This window comes from Prionailurus viverrinus, chromosome B2 (assembly GCF_022837055.1).
Source record: "Prionailurus viverrinus isolate Anna chromosome B2, UM_Priviv_1.0, whole genome shotgun sequence".
Classification (NCBI taxonomy): domain Eukaryota; kingdom Metazoa; phylum Chordata; class Mammalia; order Carnivora; family Felidae; genus Prionailurus; species Prionailurus viverrinus.
In genome coordinates this window covers 15386738-15406842 of record NC_062565.1, presented here as the reverse complement: position 1 = coordinate 15406842, position 20105 = coordinate 15386738, and the positions used below count along the sequence as shown (strand labels likewise).

At 48.4% G+C, this 20105-nt stretch overlaps 1 protein-coding gene across 8 annotated transcripts in view; it reads left to right on the top strand.

Moving 5' to 3' along the window:
* The window catches only part of PHACTR1 (phosphatase and actin regulator 1), a 307440-nt gene that overhangs the window by 244143 nt on the left and 43192 nt on the right, over window positions 1-20105 (top strand). For 7 of the 8 annotated variants that reach the window (XR_007152213.1, XM_047859034.1, XM_047859038.1 and 4 more), the window contains exons 7-8: window positions 12710-12957; window positions 16118-16274. Coding sequence is in view for 7 of the 8 variants with exons in the window: in XM_047859034.1 (XP_047714990.1) it covers window positions 12710-12957; window positions 16118-16274 (405 nt within the window). In the remaining variant the exon portion in view is untranslated. Of the gene's footprint in view, window positions 1-12709; window positions 12958-16117; window positions 16279-20105 lie in introns of all 8 variants that reach the window. The other variant, XM_047859040.1, reaches the window with a different exon arrangement.

Sequence of the window (20105 nt, the reverse complement as noted above, 5' to 3'; positions counted from 1 at the left end):
AGGTATGTGACTAGTTGAGTGTGCTTGCTTGTAATGTCCCCATTTTTATATTTATACATTAGCTGGGGATTAAGTTACTACCTGTCAAGAATATTAAAAAAAAAAAAAGAAGTAACTTCAACTTTGGACAGAAGCAAATGAAATCAGTAGCCCCCGCCCCCAAGATTCCTTCAATCTTTCGAATCTCATTATACCAGAATTAGAGAACTTTCAAAGGGCACAGCTGATTCATAGTCCTAGGATAAATCCATTCCATGGTGACAAGTACTTTTTTTTCATGTGACCTCCAGGGTCACAGGGAATTCTAAAGAATAATTCACGGTCCTGAACTAGATGATTTCCAAGGGGTTTTTTTGTAGCCGTTGACAGTCTAATTACTGCTTGTGTTAATAACGCTTCCGTCTACAAATCAGAGTGCTCTGTGATGGTAAGCAGATGTACATTGGTGCCCTGGCAAGAACGAAACTGAGCACCTAAGTGTCATTTGCTTATAAAGTAGCACTGGTTTGAAGAAGTTCAGTGTTTTGTTCGTCACATATGAAACAACGTGCGTTTTTAAAGAAATGCGTTTCCGGGAAAGGACTTTCCTCCTCGTATTGATGACCGTATTTGTCCCTGACCTCAACACCGGTATCGTCAGCCTCCTATTTTAGGTCATATCTTTGTGAAGCATACATTTATCTTCAAGTGGTGGCACGTCGGCAGGGTTTTATAATTTCACTCTCATTCTAAGGGGGGGGCGTGACGTGATTTCAGTGCAAGGTGAGGTCACTGGGAGCAAGACCGATCTTCCCCTGCGAGGTGAGGAACAGGCTGCTTAAAAGGAAGGTTAATGAGACCGCGCAAACCATTGGCATCTTTTGAAGTCTTAAGAGGATAAAAAAAGGGAAGTATGTTTTCAAAAGAGAATCTGCTCCTGAATTCCTACGTGTGCATCAGCAGAAACCCTGCTCTTGCCCGATGCGTGACTGTTGATTCTTTGGTCTTCTCAGAAACCGTTGTCCAGGAAGATTTTTCGGGCAAAAAAAATACAAAAACTCTAAAGGAAGTGTTTTGATAAATTCATGGGCAATATCCATAATGACTGGTTGATGAAAAATGGCCAGGGTTTAAGTATAGCCCTAGTTAAAACCGCCACCCCCAGCATTGACCGATAGGAAGCTCACCACACCAGCGTTATCCTCTGAGAAAGCAAACCGGTTTCTCCATTCAGCTGATGAGGAACCCAACCTGGTGTGTGAGACCCTGGTGAGTGGCCCAGCCGGGTCTCAAGCATAGGCCTCCTCACTGCACGTCCTACCCTCCTGGCATCCAGCCAAGCGTGACCCAAGACCCCTGCTGGTGTCTGCGGACAAAGTCGTGTGAGAAAGCCACCACTGTTTGGCTCCTCCGTCAGGACCGGAGGATGCTGGGAAGGGTGGGCTGCGGGTCAGACTGTGTGTGCCTTAGGGTTTTCTTTTCTGACACCCAGCCCAGACAGGATTTCAGAAATGTGGGTCCCTGGTCCTCGTAAAGGGCAGAGAAAGGGTTGTGAATGAATTAATTTAAATTCATCACCACTGCTGGGGAGAAAGAAGCTCCAAACACATTCTCCACTCGGGAAGGCTCAGACCCTAGTCTATATATAGAACGGCATAGTTTCCTGCTGACTAAAGTCCCACCAAAAAAAAACCCCACAAAAAACAAAGCTCTGATGTTGAGTTTCTTATCTTAGAAGGCCACGATAAAACACACAAAGCGTGCCTGCTTGCCTAAAATGAAGCCGATTAACGATTTTCTTGGATTTCAGTGGTTATTTCTGTCACTCTTCAGCCTCGGGCGCTGCAACTTGTACCCTAATTTCTCACACGTTTTTGGTCTCCAGGAAGACAACCGTTCTCTCTCCCCTCCGAAAACCCTCTTTGTAACTCGTGGGCACCAGAACTCAAAAGCTCTCCCTCTGGAAGTCTCATTTCACTTTCAGTGTTACATTTGTAGATAATCAATTTTCTCTGTCCTTCGAGGAGATCAACTCCGTCTTAAAAACTTTAACGAAGCGTTGCGTCTGAAATCCGATGCCAGAAAGCGGTCTCTCCTTATTACACGTTTTCCTTCAGTAAGGGATGATAAAATGGTCCCCAAGTATTTTCAAGGAAGATTGGGATTTAAAATAGACGGTTTTTAACTTCAAAACCTGTCCGCATTTTCCTAAAAGAGTATCAAAGGTGTTTGATAATCCCCCGACGCATGGATGAGGCCCAGTGTCCTTCTGTGCCTCTGCCCGTTAACCATGTGATGGAGGTAAAGCGAAGATAACGAAGCTTCCTTGTCAAGAGGCCAACTGTGGTCATGACCCTGAATTCTTGTAGAGGTTTTGGCATGCATTTCTTTATGAATTATTAAAAAAAAAAAAAGCTCTTTCTCCCTTACCAGTAGTAAACATGACAGATAAGACAGGCTCTTAATTTTCAAAGTCCAAGGATTTCTTAGAAACACGTGACTATTTGCTAGGAAAATGGCGGAGAGGAGGTGGATGGAAATCTGAGGGATGCGTTTGTAATCTCAATCTGTGTGTTTCCTACTTGGCTTAGTAAGAGTCAAAAGGGGGAGTCGGATTTTCCAAAGACTCGATCAATGTTATTCTTCTTGGAGATAGGACTGAGTGAGCAAATAAAACTTTTCACTTCTGCCATGTATCATGGGGACACGACGAAGGAGCAGAGAGTTGGAAACGTATGCTTTTTCTGATGTAGGACTGCCCTTTTGCTCTCAAGCTTTTAGACGTCTTCTGTTTTCAGTGTGTTGAAAGCAGTGGGCATCCCGTTTGAGGTAAATTCTTCTTTATACTCTCCTGTTGGTTCATTTTTTTTTTTTCCTTGAGGGAAGATACCATTTTTGGTCAACGAAGGCAAAACAGCGTCCGCATCCTTGTGGGCTTACGTTTCAGTGGAGGAGACCGATGAAAACATAATGTGCTTAAAGCAGGGAGGGGGCACTGGAGAAAAATAAGGCAGGGAAGTGGGACGAGATGATGGTGAGGCCTTTCTACCCTCAATGACATAGGCATCAATGTGGCCACAAGACACCCACTGCATTCCCCCTTTTTAGTGACAGCACTCCATTATCCAAGGCTGGATTATTCAGCCTCTCAGTTATTCTCCTGTCTCCTGCGTCCTCTTCTGCCTGAACACCTACTCACCCTGAAACTATTATGCTGCCTGAGTCCAGAATTCAGACCTGCTTCTGTGTTCCATAATAGCCTTGGGGCTCTTCAGAGCAAACTTCCTAGCAAGAGAGTAGTTGGGTTCTGCGAGCATCTCTTATCCTTGCTTTTTGATAGATGGAAAATTATGTTTCCCAGTGTGTTTTCTGGAATTTGGGGTGCAGACGGCATTTCACAGCACGCACGTGTACAAGAAAATCGTCGGCCTCGAGGGTTCTCTGGGGCAAGACGGCATGGGTGGTGCCGAGGGCACAGGCTCAGGACATAAACCCACGTTTATGTCCCTGCCGTGATCACAACCACGTGATCACTTGTTTTCTGAGAAACGTAATGCCCTCGTCCGTAAGATCGTAACAGTACCCTTCCTAACTTTGCAGCGTTTTGTGCAAATTAAATGAGATGATGAACGTTTGCAAAGCACTTTTCTAGGGCCCTTAAAGGACCATTTGTGTTAGCTATTGTCATTGTTTGGCAGGATGCCCCCCACTCCTTCATCCTGAGCCGTGGAGCCCCTGCTAGATTTAATGCATAGAATGGAAATAGTCAAAATGGCACAGCTGTCCGATGTGTCGTAAATATCATTGCATGTTCATCCCTAAGACATTTGCTGAGAAAATTACAACATTTGGAGCTACGTGAAGGGGAAACAGAATCTCCTCTTTTTCCCCATCCCTGGAGAATAATTTAGGGCCTTTGGTGTTTATTTAAATTCATTATAGAATGTCATGGAAGAAGAAACCACCTAGATTTCATCTAGCCCAACTACCTCACCTTACAAGACAGTCTAACTCTGGACAGTCTTAATGGAAGTGACCTGATGGGCTGTGAGTATAAAATTGGAAAATGTGAGTATAAAACTGGAAATGAGCTGGGTGGCTCAGTCGGTTGAGTGTCCGACTTCAGCTCAGGTCATGATCTCGCGGTTCGTGGGTTTGAGCCCTGCTTCAGGCTCTGTGCTGACAGCACAGAGCCTAGAGCCTGCTTCGGATTCTGTGTTTCCTTCTCTCTCTGCCCCTCCCCTGCTCACACCCTGTCTCTCATAAATGAATAAATATTTAAAAAAAATTTATTTAATTAGAAAACATAACGACCTTAACTCTTTCTTACACATGTTCTGTGCTCACGTAGTCCCAAGATGGAAGGCACGTGAGTACCATGACATTCTTCCTTGCCTAGATCTCTTTGCCTTATCTCAGATTATTTTCTTAGGGAAACACTCTCTAGATCACGGTTACCAAAACCTTAATTCTCCTTCCACAAGGATATTTTCCCTATGAGGGCAAGGCTCTAAAGGTCACGGGGATCGTTATTTTATGAATTAAATCATAGATACGATGCGTCCTACTCTGATTCCAGGAGACTTCAGTTCAAATATTTGCCTGACTTTTCCATCAGTTCCAAAAGCATGCACAAAAACGGGGCTGGGGGATAAAGATAATTAATAACCCGCCTCCATCAGCGATGCTCACGGTAGGTGGGGCAGGGGGTAGATGCATAGACACGTAATCACAACGTAAGGTGACCAGTGCTCTCTCAGAGGTGGGCTCAGGGCCTGGCAGCAGAGAGAAGGGCCTGGTTTCTATTAAAAAAGTCAGAAAAGGTTGCTCAAAAGCAATGGCACATGAGCTATCCCCGAAGGGAGGGGGATGCCCCAGGCCACACTCCGAGGGGGTAGTTCGGAGCCTGAGCGATGGCAGGAACAGAGAGGAGGCAGGAAGGCTCCCAGTGTGCTTGGGAAGCAGCAAGCGGCCCAGTGTGGCTGGCTCTGGGGTGAAGAATAGTAACAGAGAAGGTCGAAAGGAAGCATAGGACCATCTCATGAGGCGTCCCCCTCGTCCAGGCCACGGGGTGGACTTTATCACGGTGACAGTGAGACCCTTCAGAAGTCTTCAGTGGGAGAAGTACCCGATCAGACCTGTCTAGCAGCCCTAGAGATGGTGGGGAGGGGAAGGTTCTGGAAGCAGGGAAAGGTTCAGAGCCATAGCAGGACTTCCGCTTCTGCCTGGGCAGCGGTACGGTGACGTCAGTAAGGGGTAAGGTTCTGCTGTCTTTCTGCCTGAGATCGGTAACGCTTGCACCACTGCAGCTGTGACCTTGGCCGTGTGCCTCACTTTTCCTCTCTAAAACGGGGGCATAACAGTAGGACCTACCCAACAGGGTTGTTGCGAGGCTTGCCTGAACCAGTATGTGGCACAGGGTGAGCTGTTAAAATGTCAACTGTTACCCTCTTTGTGTGCAGTAGAATGGTAACGGTAAAGGAAGGTTCCATTGGCGGGGATGAGAGGCTTCATGTTTACCCGTGGTTCTAGTTCCCAGGCAGCTAACTGGGGAGAGGAACCGCGAACACAAACCACAGGCAACGAGATCCATCTGAATGCCAAGCAAACTCAGTGCTCCATCCCAAGGAGTTTTGCTGTGAATGGTCTAGAAGGGATCTTATTACATGAGTCAGCTTTTTCCTCCAGGAGTTTGACCGGGTCCCCAGTTGGTGTGGTGACTCTTTCAGGCCACTGGGGTGTCATTTTGTAAATCACTGACCTGGCTCACTCAAGAGCCTGCTCGGAGCTCTTGCGTTGGTGGGGTGACCGCTCAGGGCCTGGAGCAGGGATGCAGGGAATGTCTGCAGCGGACGTCTGATAGCATCAGTGGGATGGCTGCACCCTTAAGGACCAGCCTGGGACACAGCAGGTCAAGAACTTAGGAGAAAGGATCCGGACGGTTCCTGATCATCCAGCGGATGCTGTGGACTCCCAACGGTCGTTGCCACGGGTGCCTTGGAGAGACTTACATGGTACCACTGTGAGGACACGGCAAGTAGCAAAGCTGTTGCAGATATCCTGGGCCAGTGGCTCCCAAATGGGCAGTTTTGCCGCCACGGGACTTTTGGCAATGTCAGGTGATATTTTCGTTTGCCACAACTGGAGAAGGTGCCACTGGTATCTACTGGGTAGAGACCAGGGACGCTGCTAAGCCCCCTGCAGTGACCCTCACCACAAGGAGTTGTCTGTCGGGCCCGAGTGGGAGTCGTGCCGATGCCGAGAGAATCTGGTCTGGGCCATTATTTAGCCAAAATGTGAGATATGCATTCTTGGTAGCACATCAGTTGAGCGTAGGACAACTTTTCTCTAAAAGTTTTTAACAGTCGCGTATTTAGTTTAACCTAAGTTATAAACACGCATAATAATTAGCACACAAAACCCATGGTTACAAAGCTGTTGCTTAAGATGAGGCTGAAATGGCGTTTGTGTTCTTTATTTATGTTTTAGTTTGGGGGAGAGACAGAGGGGCACCTGGGTGGCTCAGTCGGATGAGCATCAGACTCTTGATTTCGGCTCAGGTCACAATCCAGGATCTTGGAATCAAACCCTGCATCGGACTCCACACTGAGCATGAAGCCTCCTTACGATTCTGCATCTCTCTCTCTCTCTCGCTCTCTCTCTCTCTCTCTCTCTCTCTCTTCCACTCACGCGCACTCTCTCTCTAAAATAAAAAAAATAAAATAGTATAAATGGACTTCAAATATGGCGGGCACGCGCACACACACACACACACACACACACACGAAGTGAGTGTAGGTGTGATCGAGGTTAGGAAACGTTGGTTTAAGCCAGCGGTCAGAAAAGCTTGTTTTTCCGTTGACCGTATTCCTCATGCGGTCCTTTCATCCCTGTGACCTCTTCATCTCCATAACTGGAAGCCTGTACCTCCCACTCCCCTTCACCCATTTGCCCATCCCCCCCCACCCATCTCCCCTCTGGCAGCCACCAGTGTGTCCTCTGTATTCATGGGTCTGTTTCTGCTTATTCGTTCTGGTTTTTAGATTCCACGTATAAGTGAAATCATATGGTATTTGTCTTTCCCTGACTTCTTTCACTTAGCATAATACCCTCTAGGTTTATCCATGTTGTTGCAAACAGCAAAAATCTCACTCTTTGTTATGGCGGTGCATTATTCCATTGTGGAGATACAGATATATGTCTGTCTGTCTATATAGACGTATATACCACATCCTTTTTATCCATTCACCTATTGAAGGACACCTAGGTTACTTTCATGTCTTGGCTATTTTAAACAATGCTGCAATAAACATACCGGGCATACATGTGTTCGTGTCTTCACTTTCTTTGTGTAAACACCCAGTAGTGGAGTAGGGTAGTTTTACTTGTTTTTTTTTTTTAATTTATGTTTATTTATTTTTGAGGGCGAGGGGGAGACAGAGCGTGAGCAGGGGAAGGGCAGAGAGAGAGGGAGACACAGAATCCGAAGCAGGCTCCAGGCTCCGAGCCGTCAACACAGAGCCCGACGCAAGGCTCGGACTCACGAACTGTGAGATCGTGATCTGAGCTGAAGTTGGACGCTCAGCCGACTGAGCCACCCAGGCACCCCTGGGTAGTTTTATTTTTTAATTTTATTTTTAAAATTTTGAGGAACCATGCTGTTTTCCACTGTGGCTGCACCAGTTTGCATTCCCACCAACAAGGCATGAGGGTTCCTTTTTCTCCACATCCTCACCAACACTTGGTATTTTTTGCCACACCGTTCTGACATGCGTAAGGTGATACCTCATTGTGGTTCCAATTTACATTTCTCTGATGATAAATGATGTTGATCATCTTTTCAGGTGTCTGTTGGCCATCGGATGTCTTCTTTGGAAAACTGTTCAGACCCTTTGCCCATATTTTAATTGGTTTGTTTGTTTGATATTGAGTTGTAGAAGTTCTTTATATATTTTGGTTATTAACCCCTTGTTGGATATGTCATTTGCACATATCTTTTCCCATCCAGTAGGTCGCCTTGTTTTATTGATGGTTTCCTGTGCTGTGCAAACACTTTTTCTTTTGGTGTATTCCCAATGGTTTAATTTGTTTTTGTTTCCTTTGCTTGAGGAGACAAATCTAGAAAGTTGTTGCTAAGGCCATAGAGAGCCCTACCTATGCTCACTTCTAGGATTTTTATGGTTTCAGGTCTTACATTTAGGTCCTTAATCCATTTTCAGTTTATTTTTGTGTATATTGTAAGAAAGTGATTCAGTTTCATTCTTTTGCATTTGGCTCTCGAGTTTGCCCAGCAGCATTTATTGAAGAGATGGTCTTTTCTTCATTGTGTAGTCTTGCCTCCTTTGTTGTAGACGAACGACCATTAAAGCGTGGGTTTATTTCTGGGTTCTCTGTTCTTTTCTGTTGATCTGCATGTCTGTTTTTGTGCCAGTACCATACAGCTTTGTAGTATATCTTGAAATCTGGGATTATGATCCACCCCGCCACCCCAGCTTTGTTCTGCTTTCTCAAGATTGCTTTGGCTCTTTGGGGCCTTTTGTGGTTCCACACAAATTTCAGAACACATTTTCTGATAGTTCAGATAGTAAATATTTGAGGCTCTATTGCAACTACTCACCTCTGCCTTTTGGAGCAATATTTGAGGCTCTATTGCAACTACTCACCTCTGCCTTTTGGAGCAAAAGAGGCCAAGGCAGTCAGCATGATGAGGTCCTCAGATGAGTCAACAGATGAGTCCCTTTCCCAACCTGACCGCTTACAATGCAGCGTCCAAGATGAAGCCTTTAAACTCCGTGCCCAAGGGTGGCCTGACTGTGGTAAGGTAGAACACTATTACTTTCTCTGGTTAGTAAGATTTAAAATACTTACAAAGAAGTCATGCTATCTTGTACACGTTTCCTCCACCTTGCACATGTACAGTTAGTGGGGTTTGTCTTTAATGTAAGTTCACAGTCTTCCTAGTATCCCAATTCAGTTTTTAGGTACAGCGTACTAAAACATGATGAGTTCAAATTCCCACCCCCTTCTGTACGACCTGGGTCCTCACGGGCCTATTAACTGCCCTCCCAGAGCCTCACTTTCCTGCCTACCAAAACAAGGATAATGACACTTCTCCTGCCGAGTTGTTATAAAGATGAAATGAGATGCCAGATGTGGAAGTTTCTAGAACGGTGGACAACCCGACCAGTAAATGTTCACTTTCTCCACTCCCTCCTTTCCTTCTCTTCCTCACTTCTTCCACATATTTGATGAGGATGCCCCCTTTTTGTCGTTAAGCCATTGATGAAAGTGCCTGCCCTTCAAGGAGACTACAGCTTGGCTGGGGAGGGGAGGCAGCAAGCAAACAGATGATCACAGTTTTCGCAGTGGTGGAGTCCCTGGAGAACATAGGCATCACCTCAGGCATCGCCTGACACAGATATTAAAAGCTACATAAAATTAACCCCATGGAGGTGGGAGGGGAGCACATTCCAAGCCAAGAGCATGTAACACGTCGTTGCATGTGGCTGAGGGGTAAGTTACATGGAGATAGGAAACGGAACGAGGGTGGGTTTAATAATATGGGTCCAAAGGATACAGGAGTGCTGATGCATAGGGGCACATGCACCCCAATGTTTATAGCAGCGCTTTCAACAGTAGGCAAATTATGGAAAGAGCCGAAATGTCCATCAACTGATGAATGGATAAAGAAGATGTGGTTTATATATACAATGGACTACTACTTGGCAATGAGAAAGAATGAAATCGTGCCACATGCCACAACGTGGATGGAACTGGAGGGTCTTATGCTGAGTAAAATAAGTCAGAGAAAGACAGATATCGTATGTTTTCATTCATGTGAAGCTTGAGAAACTTAACCGAAGACCATGGGGGAAGGGAAGGGGGAAAAAAATAGTTACAGAGAGGGAGAGAGGCAAACCATTAAGAGACTCTTAAATACAGAGAACAAACTGAGGGTTGATGCGGGGGCAGTGGATGGAGGAAATCGGTGATGGGCATTGAGGAGAGCACTTGTTGGGATGAGCACTGGGTGTTGTATGTAAGTGATGAATCACGGGAATCTACCCCCAAAACCAAGAGCACGCTTTACACACTGTATGTTAGCCAACTTAACAATACATTACATTTTGAAAAATAATAATAATATGGGTCAAGTTGTGCAGGGTCCTGCACATCGTGCTGTGTTTAAACTATTGCTCCCAGGCTGATGGTTTTCACTTCTCTTTAACAGTGAGAACTTTTCCTGGGAGCAGATCTGCTAAGTGACAACTCTATTATAGAAAACCAGCCTTTGCTAAGACTGATGTTCGGCTAGGTGTTCCCCTTCCTGCCCACAAACGCCAGGGGTGGAGGCCAGATGTAATCAGGTGGTCCGTTGACGTTGATTTAGTTCTTGGCCTTGACTAGTATAGCTCATAAGGTAACTGGATTTTCCCTTTGTGTCACTCTTGGAGCATTGGTTTTGTGGACGGGGCAGGTATTCAGAATCCTAATGGGCGAAGCAAGGCGATCTGGGGTTTTGGCAAGTTGCCCTGACAGCGGTGTGAACAGTCTGAAGCTGAGAGTACTTTGAATCCACTTGGAAGGCCATTTCTCTAAATACCAGGAGAGGGCCTCGCTTACAGGCACGTCACATGCACGAACCCTCCTCTTACGATAGGTTTCCCTAATTTTGCCCAAGGAGACTGGGGCTCAGAGAGGTTAAATAATTAGCCCATTGTAAAGATTTGACAGTCAGTGGCAAAACTTGAACTCGGATGTGTATATCTTGACTCCTCAGACTGAGGTCCCATAACAAACTTTCCAGCCTCCCCTCAGCTAACTCTCCTCTCCTTTGTTTTTTCTTGCTGCCCTTTGGCTCCCCAGTGACCCGCTGTGTGGGATTATCTGGGTATTTGCCTTTTACCCAGCACCTTTCCTCACATACCGCTGGCAGCCAGTGGATATTTATGAGTCAGACCCTTCTGATGGATGCACCTCGCTTCCCGGGAGGCACCTTTTTTATCCTTTGTATATCCTTGTGGTAAACTAGACATTCTATCACCTGCTAGATGCATACTTCAGCAAGATGAAGTGATTGGCCAGGCGGGGTCTTCAGAAGTATCTCGAGGGCCCCCAACAGGTGCTCGCCGATCACCATGACCGGTCCCTGTTTCACGAGGTGAAACCTGATGCCTCGCACCTGCCACCGTGGCCGGCGGGCCCTCCTTATGGTCCTGTCCTCCTCGAGGCCTCAGTCTCCCCTGCACCTGTTGTGAAGGAGGAGAAACCACGGCCTCTTGTTTATCACGGCCTAGCCGTGAGGCTGAATCTCTTACCTTCCTTTGCACGATCTTTCTCCTTTCTTCATCCTCTTGAGACAATTTGGAGGCTTCTGTCTTTTAAATTTTTTTTAGCATTTATTTATTTTTGAAGGACAGAGAGAGAAAGAGTGTGAGTGGGTGGAGGGGCGGGGGGGGGGGGTAGACACAGAATCGGAAGCAGGCTCCAGGCTCCGAGCCATCAGCACAGAGCCTGACGCAGGGCTCAAACTCACAGGCCGTGAGAGCATGACCTGAGCTGAAGTCGGAAGCTTAACCGACTGAGCCACCCAGGTGCCCCTATTTTTTTTTTATTTTTTGCTATGCGCTTCCTAATTTGCCTACAGTGAACTTAAATGGTCTTCATAATGAAGCAAACCATTTTTAATTAAAATATATATTTTATCTGAATGGGTTCAACTTAAGAGGTAAAGCCAAGAACGTCATCATTGTCCCCTGGACAACTGATCTACGAAATAACCAGACTGACATGACCCGTGGCTGCTGAGAGTCTGACACTGTCCTTGGGAGAGAAATCCCTCTAAGGCATCCAGGAACCTGTTGACCCTGATGGTCACACATGCATCTCCAGCCTCGTGGTCCCGCCTCTACTCTTCCTCTACGTCTCCGTCCATGACATTCAAAATTATTTCAGTCTCCTGGGGCACCTGGGTGGCTCAGTTGGTCGAGTGTCTGACTTTAGCTCAGGTCATGATCTCATGGTTCATGGGTTTGAGCCCCGCATCGGGCTCTGTGCTGACAGCTCAGAGCCTGGAGCCTGCGTCGGAATCTGCATCTCCCTCTCCCTCTCCCTCTCTCTCTGCCCCTTCCCCGCTCTCTTCTCCCTCTGTCTCAAAATAAATAAACATTGAAAAAATTAAAAAAAAAAACTATTTCAGTCTCTGCCACACTCAGCCCCTCCCAGTCATTGCTGTGTAGCTTTGAAAGCCAGAACCTCCTGCGTTCTCTCTTTCTTCCCTGGATCCCTAGCTTTTCCCTCAAATCGGTGCTTTTACTCCTTCTGTGAAACATGTGGGTGTGCAAAGGAACCTTCCTCTGACACTTGGAGATGTGTGTCTTCACCGTAAATATTTCTGGAATTCAAATTATTTCAAAAAAAAACACGTGTTTTTATTTTTCTAAATTGCGATAAATGCTCAAGACAAAAACATTGTTACCATCCTAACCATTTTAACGGGTACAGTGGACTGGCATTAGGTCGACCCACACCGCTGTGAAAGCCTCATCCCCATCCGTCAGGAAGTTCTGCCCTGAAACGTTTAGCTGGGAGATAAGAAATGGGACTTGAAATGCCCGGCAGACCCTTCGTCCCTGAGGACGGGGACATTGGAGTTTTAGAAAGGTTCTGATGCATTTCTGTGACATGTTAGCCAGAATTAATGGTCTCTCTGCTTCTTGCCTTCGAACAGCTCTGAGCAGCGGGTCCCCTGTTCCACTTCTTACCACAGCTCTGCTTTGCACTCCGCTGATGGCGTCACAAAAGCAGGACCTCTGGGCCTTCCAGAAATAAGACAAGTGCCAACCGTCGTGATTGAATGTGATGACAATAAAGAAAACGTGCCTCATGAATCCAACTACGAAGACTCTTCCTGCCTCTACACAAGAGAAGAGGAAGAGGAGGAGGAGGAGGAGGAGGGTGACAGCTCTCTGTATACCAGTGGGTACCCGCCCCCCCCCCCTCAGCTCTTCCCGGGGGAGGGGGAGAGGGCGGGGCTCATGGGGGGAGCTGCCCGCCGCTCCCGGTTCCAATCCGGGCGTCCACTGGGCCGGGGTCATAGGGCAGCTCAGTGAGGAAGATGAAAGGGTAAATGTCCCCCAGGGACCCTCATAGCTGCAAAACTTGCACCATCACGCTGCCCCTTTCTTATCTCCTAGGTGGCTTTTTCTTCTTCTGATTGCTTCCCTTGGGATCCGACCCCGTTTCTGGAAAAAAAAAAAAATGAGGGAGGGACCCTGAAACTCCGTTCCAGTCCACAAAGTACTCAGAAATACTAGCCACTGTGTATGCAACAAATTCATTTGTAAATGTACCTCAGTGTTCCAGAAGGCCTGAATTGAAATTTCTCATTTAAGGCCTTCACCTGCGCCAGGACCCAAGAGAAGCAAGGGGAAAAAAAAAGCAAAGCCCCAAAGCTGTCATTCTGGCCGTGAATAGTAAATTGTAGTTAAGTGAGCATGCACTGATTATTTGGTCAGCTTTTTTTTTTTTTGTAAGTTTTTCATGTTTGTTTATTTTGAGACAGAAAGCAAGCAGGGGAGGGGAAGAGAGAGAGGGAGAGCGAGAGAGAATCCTGAGCAGGCTCTGTGCTGCGAGCTCAGAGCCCGATGTGGGGCTGGATCTCAACAAACCGTGAGATCATGACCTGAGCCGATATCGAGTGTCAGGTGCTTGGGGTGCCCGGGTAGTTCAGTCGGTTAAGCGTCTGACTTCAGCTCAGGTCATGATCTCACGGTCCATGAGTTCGAGCCCCACGTCGGGCTCTTTGCTGACAGCTCGGAGCCTGGAGCCTGCTTTGGATTCTGTGTGTCCTTCTCTCTCAGCCCCTCCCCTGCTCATGCTCTGTCCCTCTCTGTCTCAAAGATAAATAAACATTAAAAAATTTTTTTAAAGAGAGAGTCAGGTGCTTAGCCAACTCAGCCACCCAGCACCCCTATTTGGTCAACTTTTTAATGAAGTTCCATAATAGCAACCTTTTACTGAATATATACTGTGTGCCTGCCAATGCTAAAATCTTATTCTCTTATGTGCATCTTACAACACCCGGTGGCATGGGTACTGTGGTCCCATTTCACAGATAAGGAAGAATAAAGAGAGGAAAGGACCTGGCCCAGAGCCTCACATCTGTCTAAGAGGCAGTGCTAGGATTTGATGCCCTCTAGGTCTCATTCCCAGGCCCTTATTCTAAGTCCAATGGGGCTCAGTCGCTTGAGCAGTTGTCTTTGGCTCAGGTCATGATCTCACTGTTTTGAGTTCGAGCCCCACAATGGGCTCCGTGCTGATCGTGCACAACCCCCTTCGGTTCCTCTGTCCTCCTCTCTCTCTCTGCCCCTTCCCCGCTCATGCTCTCTCTCTCTCAAAAATAAACAAACATAAAATTAAATTAAATTAAATTAAATTAAATTAAATTAAATTAATAAAATAAATAAAATAAAATAAAATAAAATAAAATAAAATAAAATAAAATAAAATAAAATAAAATAAAATAAAATAAAAAATACAATACCAGGGCACCTAGGTGGCTCAGCTATTTGAGCATCTGACTCCGGCTCAGGTCATGATCTCGCTGTTGGTGGGTTCAAGCCCCGTGTCGGGCTCGGTGCTGACAGCTCAGAGCCTGGAGCCTGTTTCAGATTCTGTGTCTCCCTCTCTCTTTCTGCCCCTCCCCTACTCATGCTTTGTCTCTCTCTGTCTCTCAAAAATGAATAAATGGTAAAATTCTTTTTTTTGAATGTTTATTTTGAGGGAGAGAGAGAGACAGAGTGTGAGCAGGGGAGGGTCAGAGAGAGAGAGAGACAGAGAAACTGAAGCGGGCTCCGGGCTCCGAGCTGTCAGTACTGAGCCCAACGTGGGGCTCAAACTCACGAACATGAGATCAGGAGCCAAAGTCAGACGCTCAACCGACTGAGCTACCCAGATGCCCCTAAAAATGAATAAATGTTAAAAAAAAAAAAAAAAGACCAGTGGAGGAAGAAAGGCCAGCACTATTAAATAAAATCTAAAGGAACCCCTCCCCCCCCGAAACATGGAACTTCCCAGCCTCTCGCTGTTGCTTTACACGCACCAGGCTTCAGACAGCTAGCTGAACTGGAGAGCTGAGAAGAGGCCTGGTGAGCAAGCAATGAGGTGGTGGAAATAACATCGAAGAGAGAGAACCACAGACGGGCCACCAAAGCCCAGGGGACCCCTGAGTGGGAGTGGCTCCCAGCCTCTGCTCACCGTTTCCTGCCTGGAGAATTGAACGATTTATACCATGGGTTCTCAGCCTCGGCACCACTGACATTGGACCAGATCATTCTTCACTGGGGGGGGGGGCTACCCTGTACATTATAGCATGTTCAGCAGCACCCCGGGCCTCTGCCCGCTAGATGCCAGGAGCACCCTTCCGCCCCCCCCCCCCCTCAAGACCCCAGTTTTGACAACTGGAAAATATCTCTAGACTTCACCAAGTCTGTCCCTGGCGGGGGTAGGGAGATGCAAAATCGCCCTTGGTTGAGAACCATAGATGCATTCCAGGCATAAGGAAGCCCCCTCCTCTGCTCAATCCCAGAATGTTCCCTGTTGGAATGATCTTGCCTCCACTCTCGCCCCAAACTCCGCCAACTTTGCCCAACTATACTTTCCTTCACACACCCCGGGGTCCCCTCCAGCTGTCTCCTGCGATTACCTGACTTCTCTGTCATCTCGGAGGCTTCCCCCCTGCAAAGGACCGCCAGCCACTGCTGGCCCCAAGTGGCCTCTGTCCCCTCTTCTCCTCTGCTGTCGGCCCCTTCTCCTCTTCGAAGCTCCCACAGCTCCTCAGGGCCTCTGACCACTCTGTCTTGCATTCTGTTGCACTCCCCAGGCCCCGCCAGCCCTCCTTTGTGATGCTGCCTGCCCGCTGGGGGTTCCTGGGGGAGCTGGGACCCTCACCTGTAAGGCACCTGGAACCTGCTGCTTTCGGGAATTCTATCAATGAGCGCTTTGAATGAGGCCTTAGCCACGCCAGGGTGTTAAACCCATTATGTCGGCCTTCCTGCCTTTAACCTTGAGGCCCAGCCTCGCCAGGAGGACAGGCAGGTTTGCATCAGCATTAATGACTCGCTTCTCCCTCCTGCAGCCTCCCTGGCCATGAAGGTGTGCAGGAAGGACTCCTTAGCCATCAAACTCAGCAACAGGCCCTCCAAGCGGGAGCTGGAAGAGAAGAACATCCTCCCCAGGCAGACGGATGAAGAGAGACTGGAGTTGAGGCAGCAGATCGGCAGCAAGCTCACGAGGTAGGTCAGCCCACCGGCCGTCAGCTCCGCGGACTTGAGTGGAATCCAGTTTCCATCCCCAGGTCAGGCCCGGGTGCCCCTTGGACAGCTGCCGGCCGGAAAGGTCCGCGGAAAGCTTTCCACTTTCCCAGGGTTGCTTTTATTGTCCCTTCCCCTTCAAGACTCAACCAGATCTTGGGAATTTGACTTGAATAAAGGTTCAGGGAGAAGCACCACCATCCAATAAGACGGGACCGCCTGCATCCATAGGGGTTGTGGCTTGGCGAGGCCCAAAGCAGTCAGATAAATACATTTTCTGCTACGCTGTGCAACTAGAGGGGACCACAGGTTAATCGGGCCTCGTTGCTAACCTGAGCGGTGGCTCGTATTTGCAGCTATTGCAGACATAGGTGTCGCAAGCATGTTACAATCGTGTGTTAAACACCCGTGCGTGTGTTTATAGCCTAGGGCATGTTGATGTATCGGCTAACGCTAGCAGAGCGTGTATTATGTGCCTGGCATCTCTCCTACACATTTTGCGCGTATTGAGTCACTTAGTCCTTGAGCCTCGCTACGAAATGGGCATCTGTGTGCCCGTTTTACAGAGGAGCACAGCGGGGGTGGAGACCTGTAGTTACCCGCGCGGTGCTGCACAGAATGGCTCCAGAGCGCCCCCTCTTGGCCACGTGCGTGACACCGCCTCTCTGTTCTAGGAGCTGGCACACGGAGCCCCTTCCCTTGTAGGAGGCGCTGTGCCCAGGGTTTGGGCTGTGCTCTGCCTCTTGGCACAGCCGCCTTGAGTGGGTCACTTTTCCTCTCCGCCTGTGTTTCTGCAATGGTAGAATGGAAGTTGCAAGAATTCAGAAGCATAAGGAAAGCCTTCAGGCCCATCCCTGGCCCACGGCACACACTCAGTCATCTGTTGTTGTTTCGTTGTCTCCTCCCATCAAGTCCGGCAGGTAGCTTTCGTGGTCTCCTCAAGGACAAGTGAGGAAAGTGGTGTATGAAGAGCTAACAGAGGCATAGCCGTCACCCAGCGGCGTGCTGGTATTCTCCCCTCCCAGCGGATTTAGTTCTTCCCTTCCGGGGCAGCTCCTGTCTCGTGGTCAACTTGGTTTCGGTCTGGAGGGTGCTGTTTCACTGGTGCAGGGCTGTGTAACTCGTCGGACGCTGATGGACGATATGGTCTCCCTTCTGCCGCCTTTAGAGTCCTAGGATGCAGATCGGTCACCACCTGCCTCTCGCACACGCTCATCGAATGCGGTAACCCGTTCGGGGTTTAGTGATCCGCATCTCTCTGAAAACTGTGGTGACGGCTCCTTCCAGCGCCCCGGAGAGCCTGTCCCGTCGTTGGCTCGTTAAACGTTGTTCCTTTCCTGGAACAGACATTTCTGTCCACGCAGCGCTCACCCCTTGTCCTCATGGTCCTCCTTCAGCGGCTGCTCAGAGCCTCCTCCCTGTTATCATCCCTCCTGGAGACCGCGCCACTCCCAGGGTAGAACCAGCTTCTCTTTCTGGGGGTGGGATGGGTGGCTATAGGTGTGGGCTGCTTCCTGAGCCAGCTTGTTCCGTTTTGCACCTAATACAGATCGGGCCGGCCCTTGGTGGGACTCGGGGAAGAAAGAAAGAGCCATTTCTTGAGCCCAGCCCATCTTCTCGAAGGGCAGCTCCCTCATGCCGAGGGTCAGCACCCTATATTTGTATTTGTTCTCCTCACTTCCCACTCCCACTTGCTTTGCTGCCGAACAAGCAGAGCCCAGGCATGTGAGGGGGCAAATGGGGGAGCTCTCTGGGGGACATGATGTCAGGGAGAAGCCAGGACATCTGGCCGCCCAGGGTGGCATCTTCACTGGGGAAAGAGAGACGGGGCGGGGGGGGGGGGGGGACGCGGTGTAGAAAGCAGATGTACGGCTGGCTTCTCTGCTTACCCATTGTGGAGGTGTTCCACCCGGAGGTAAGCGACGAAGTGAAACAGGAAATTGCTGTCCCAGAACATACTCCCCAAAAGGGAGACAGCCCCCAGCTTCTCCTGCCTGAACCCAAGTTCCCATCTGGCCGCCATGACTGGCCGGCAGATGGGAAGAGACCCAGACCGTGCACGTGCCGGAAAAAGTCCTCCTTGAACATCAACCCTTGAACATCAAGTTCAAGTTATCCTTGAACATCAACCCTTCCCAACCCTTCCTCTTCTAACAACACTTAGCTACTGCCTGGAATTCCTAAAGTCCACTGAAGGTTACCATTCGCCAGCCTCTTTCACCCTGATGGTGGCCCGGGGGAGAGAGAGGGGGGTAGGGAGGGCAGCATTGGGCATATTTGAGGTGTTGAGCTGGCCGGCATCCTTGCTCCGAGTTCACCCCGTCTTGGCTCCCTCTTCCAGCTAGGGAGTTTATTTCCTTGCGGTAAGACCCCGGGCATCTCTAGATGTAGAAAGTGGATCTTAAAGAGAGAGGATTGTCAGAAGTATTTAGCGGGCTGACAGAGTACTATGGTCTCCAGCGGCCAGGCCAGTCTGCATCTCAAGCCAACCTTCAACATAGTGCGGCCACTGATTCACACCCAAGGAGTTTTCGAGACCGTTCCCTTTAGAATGAGCACCCAGCTCTGTGCTCACAGCCACTCATTTGTCCCGGAGCCAGGGCCGAATGGAAGGGACTTTCTGAGAACCAGAAGGTGACAGTGGTGGAGAGAACTAGTTGTAGGACAGGAACCTTGGGTTCTAGCTCTGGTTTCTGCAGTTTCCTGAGCAGGCACCTGCCTTCCCTGGGCCCTCACTCCCTAACCCGAGGGGATCAGATTAGGTCATCTGATCACCTTCCGCCATTTGTGAGCTTAATTATCGAAAAAGTCGCTAAAAGAATGTTAGGAATCTGCATTGAGTTTGCTGCGGGGCTGTGGCATTCTTTGGCTGCTGGAGGTGGCACAGAAGGGCTAGAAATCTTACCTGCTTTGAAAAACACGAGGCCAAGTCTGTTGTGCTTACGGAGTGACAAGCAAGATACAAAACCTAATGTTAGCCTGGCAGTGTTAATAGCATAAAACAAACAAACAAAGCAGCATTCCAAGAATGCTCCCAGCTTGGGGGTGGGAAGCAGAAACACCACGTAAAACGATGTCAAGCATAAGGCAGAGAATGCAAAAACATTGTCCTTTCAAAAATATGTTCTCATGGATGCCATTGGGCACACTCTCCAGAACCCCAATCAGGGAGCCATCTGTGTGTCTTGACAGTTGGTTGCCATTTGAGAAATGTGGGCTGCCCTTGAGACATGAACATGGTCCGCTGGGTGCACATTTGCTCTGCGCCTTCTGTATACAGACTCAGGATGGGTGCAGAGAACCAAGGGATGAGCAAGCCCATCTACTTGGGTGTCGGGGGGACACAAGTAGCAGGACTTCTATTTAAATGTACTGTGTATCATTCTTGCTTGTGTGTGTGTGTGTGTGTGTGTGGTATATGAGTGCACTTGTGTGTGGCTAAAAGAAATGGCATATGTGGGGGTGCATGCCTAGATTTTATTGATGGAGTTTTTTTTATAGTTTTTTATGTTTATTTATTTTGAGAGAGATGGAAAATATGAGCAGGAAAGGGGCAGAGAGAGAGAGAGACAGAGACAGAGAGGGAATCCTAAGCAGGCTCTGTGCAGAGCCCGAATTGGAGCTCAAACTCACAAAACTGTGAGATCATGACATGAGTTGAAATCAAGAGTCGGATGCTTAACCAACTGATAGAGCCACCCACGCGCCCCTATTGATGGAGTTTTCAAAAAGCATAGAGTCCCCAGGTCAAAGGGCCCTTCTCAGGGCTATGTGAGGAAGACTTTTCATCTCCCGTGACCTCTGGTCCATGGA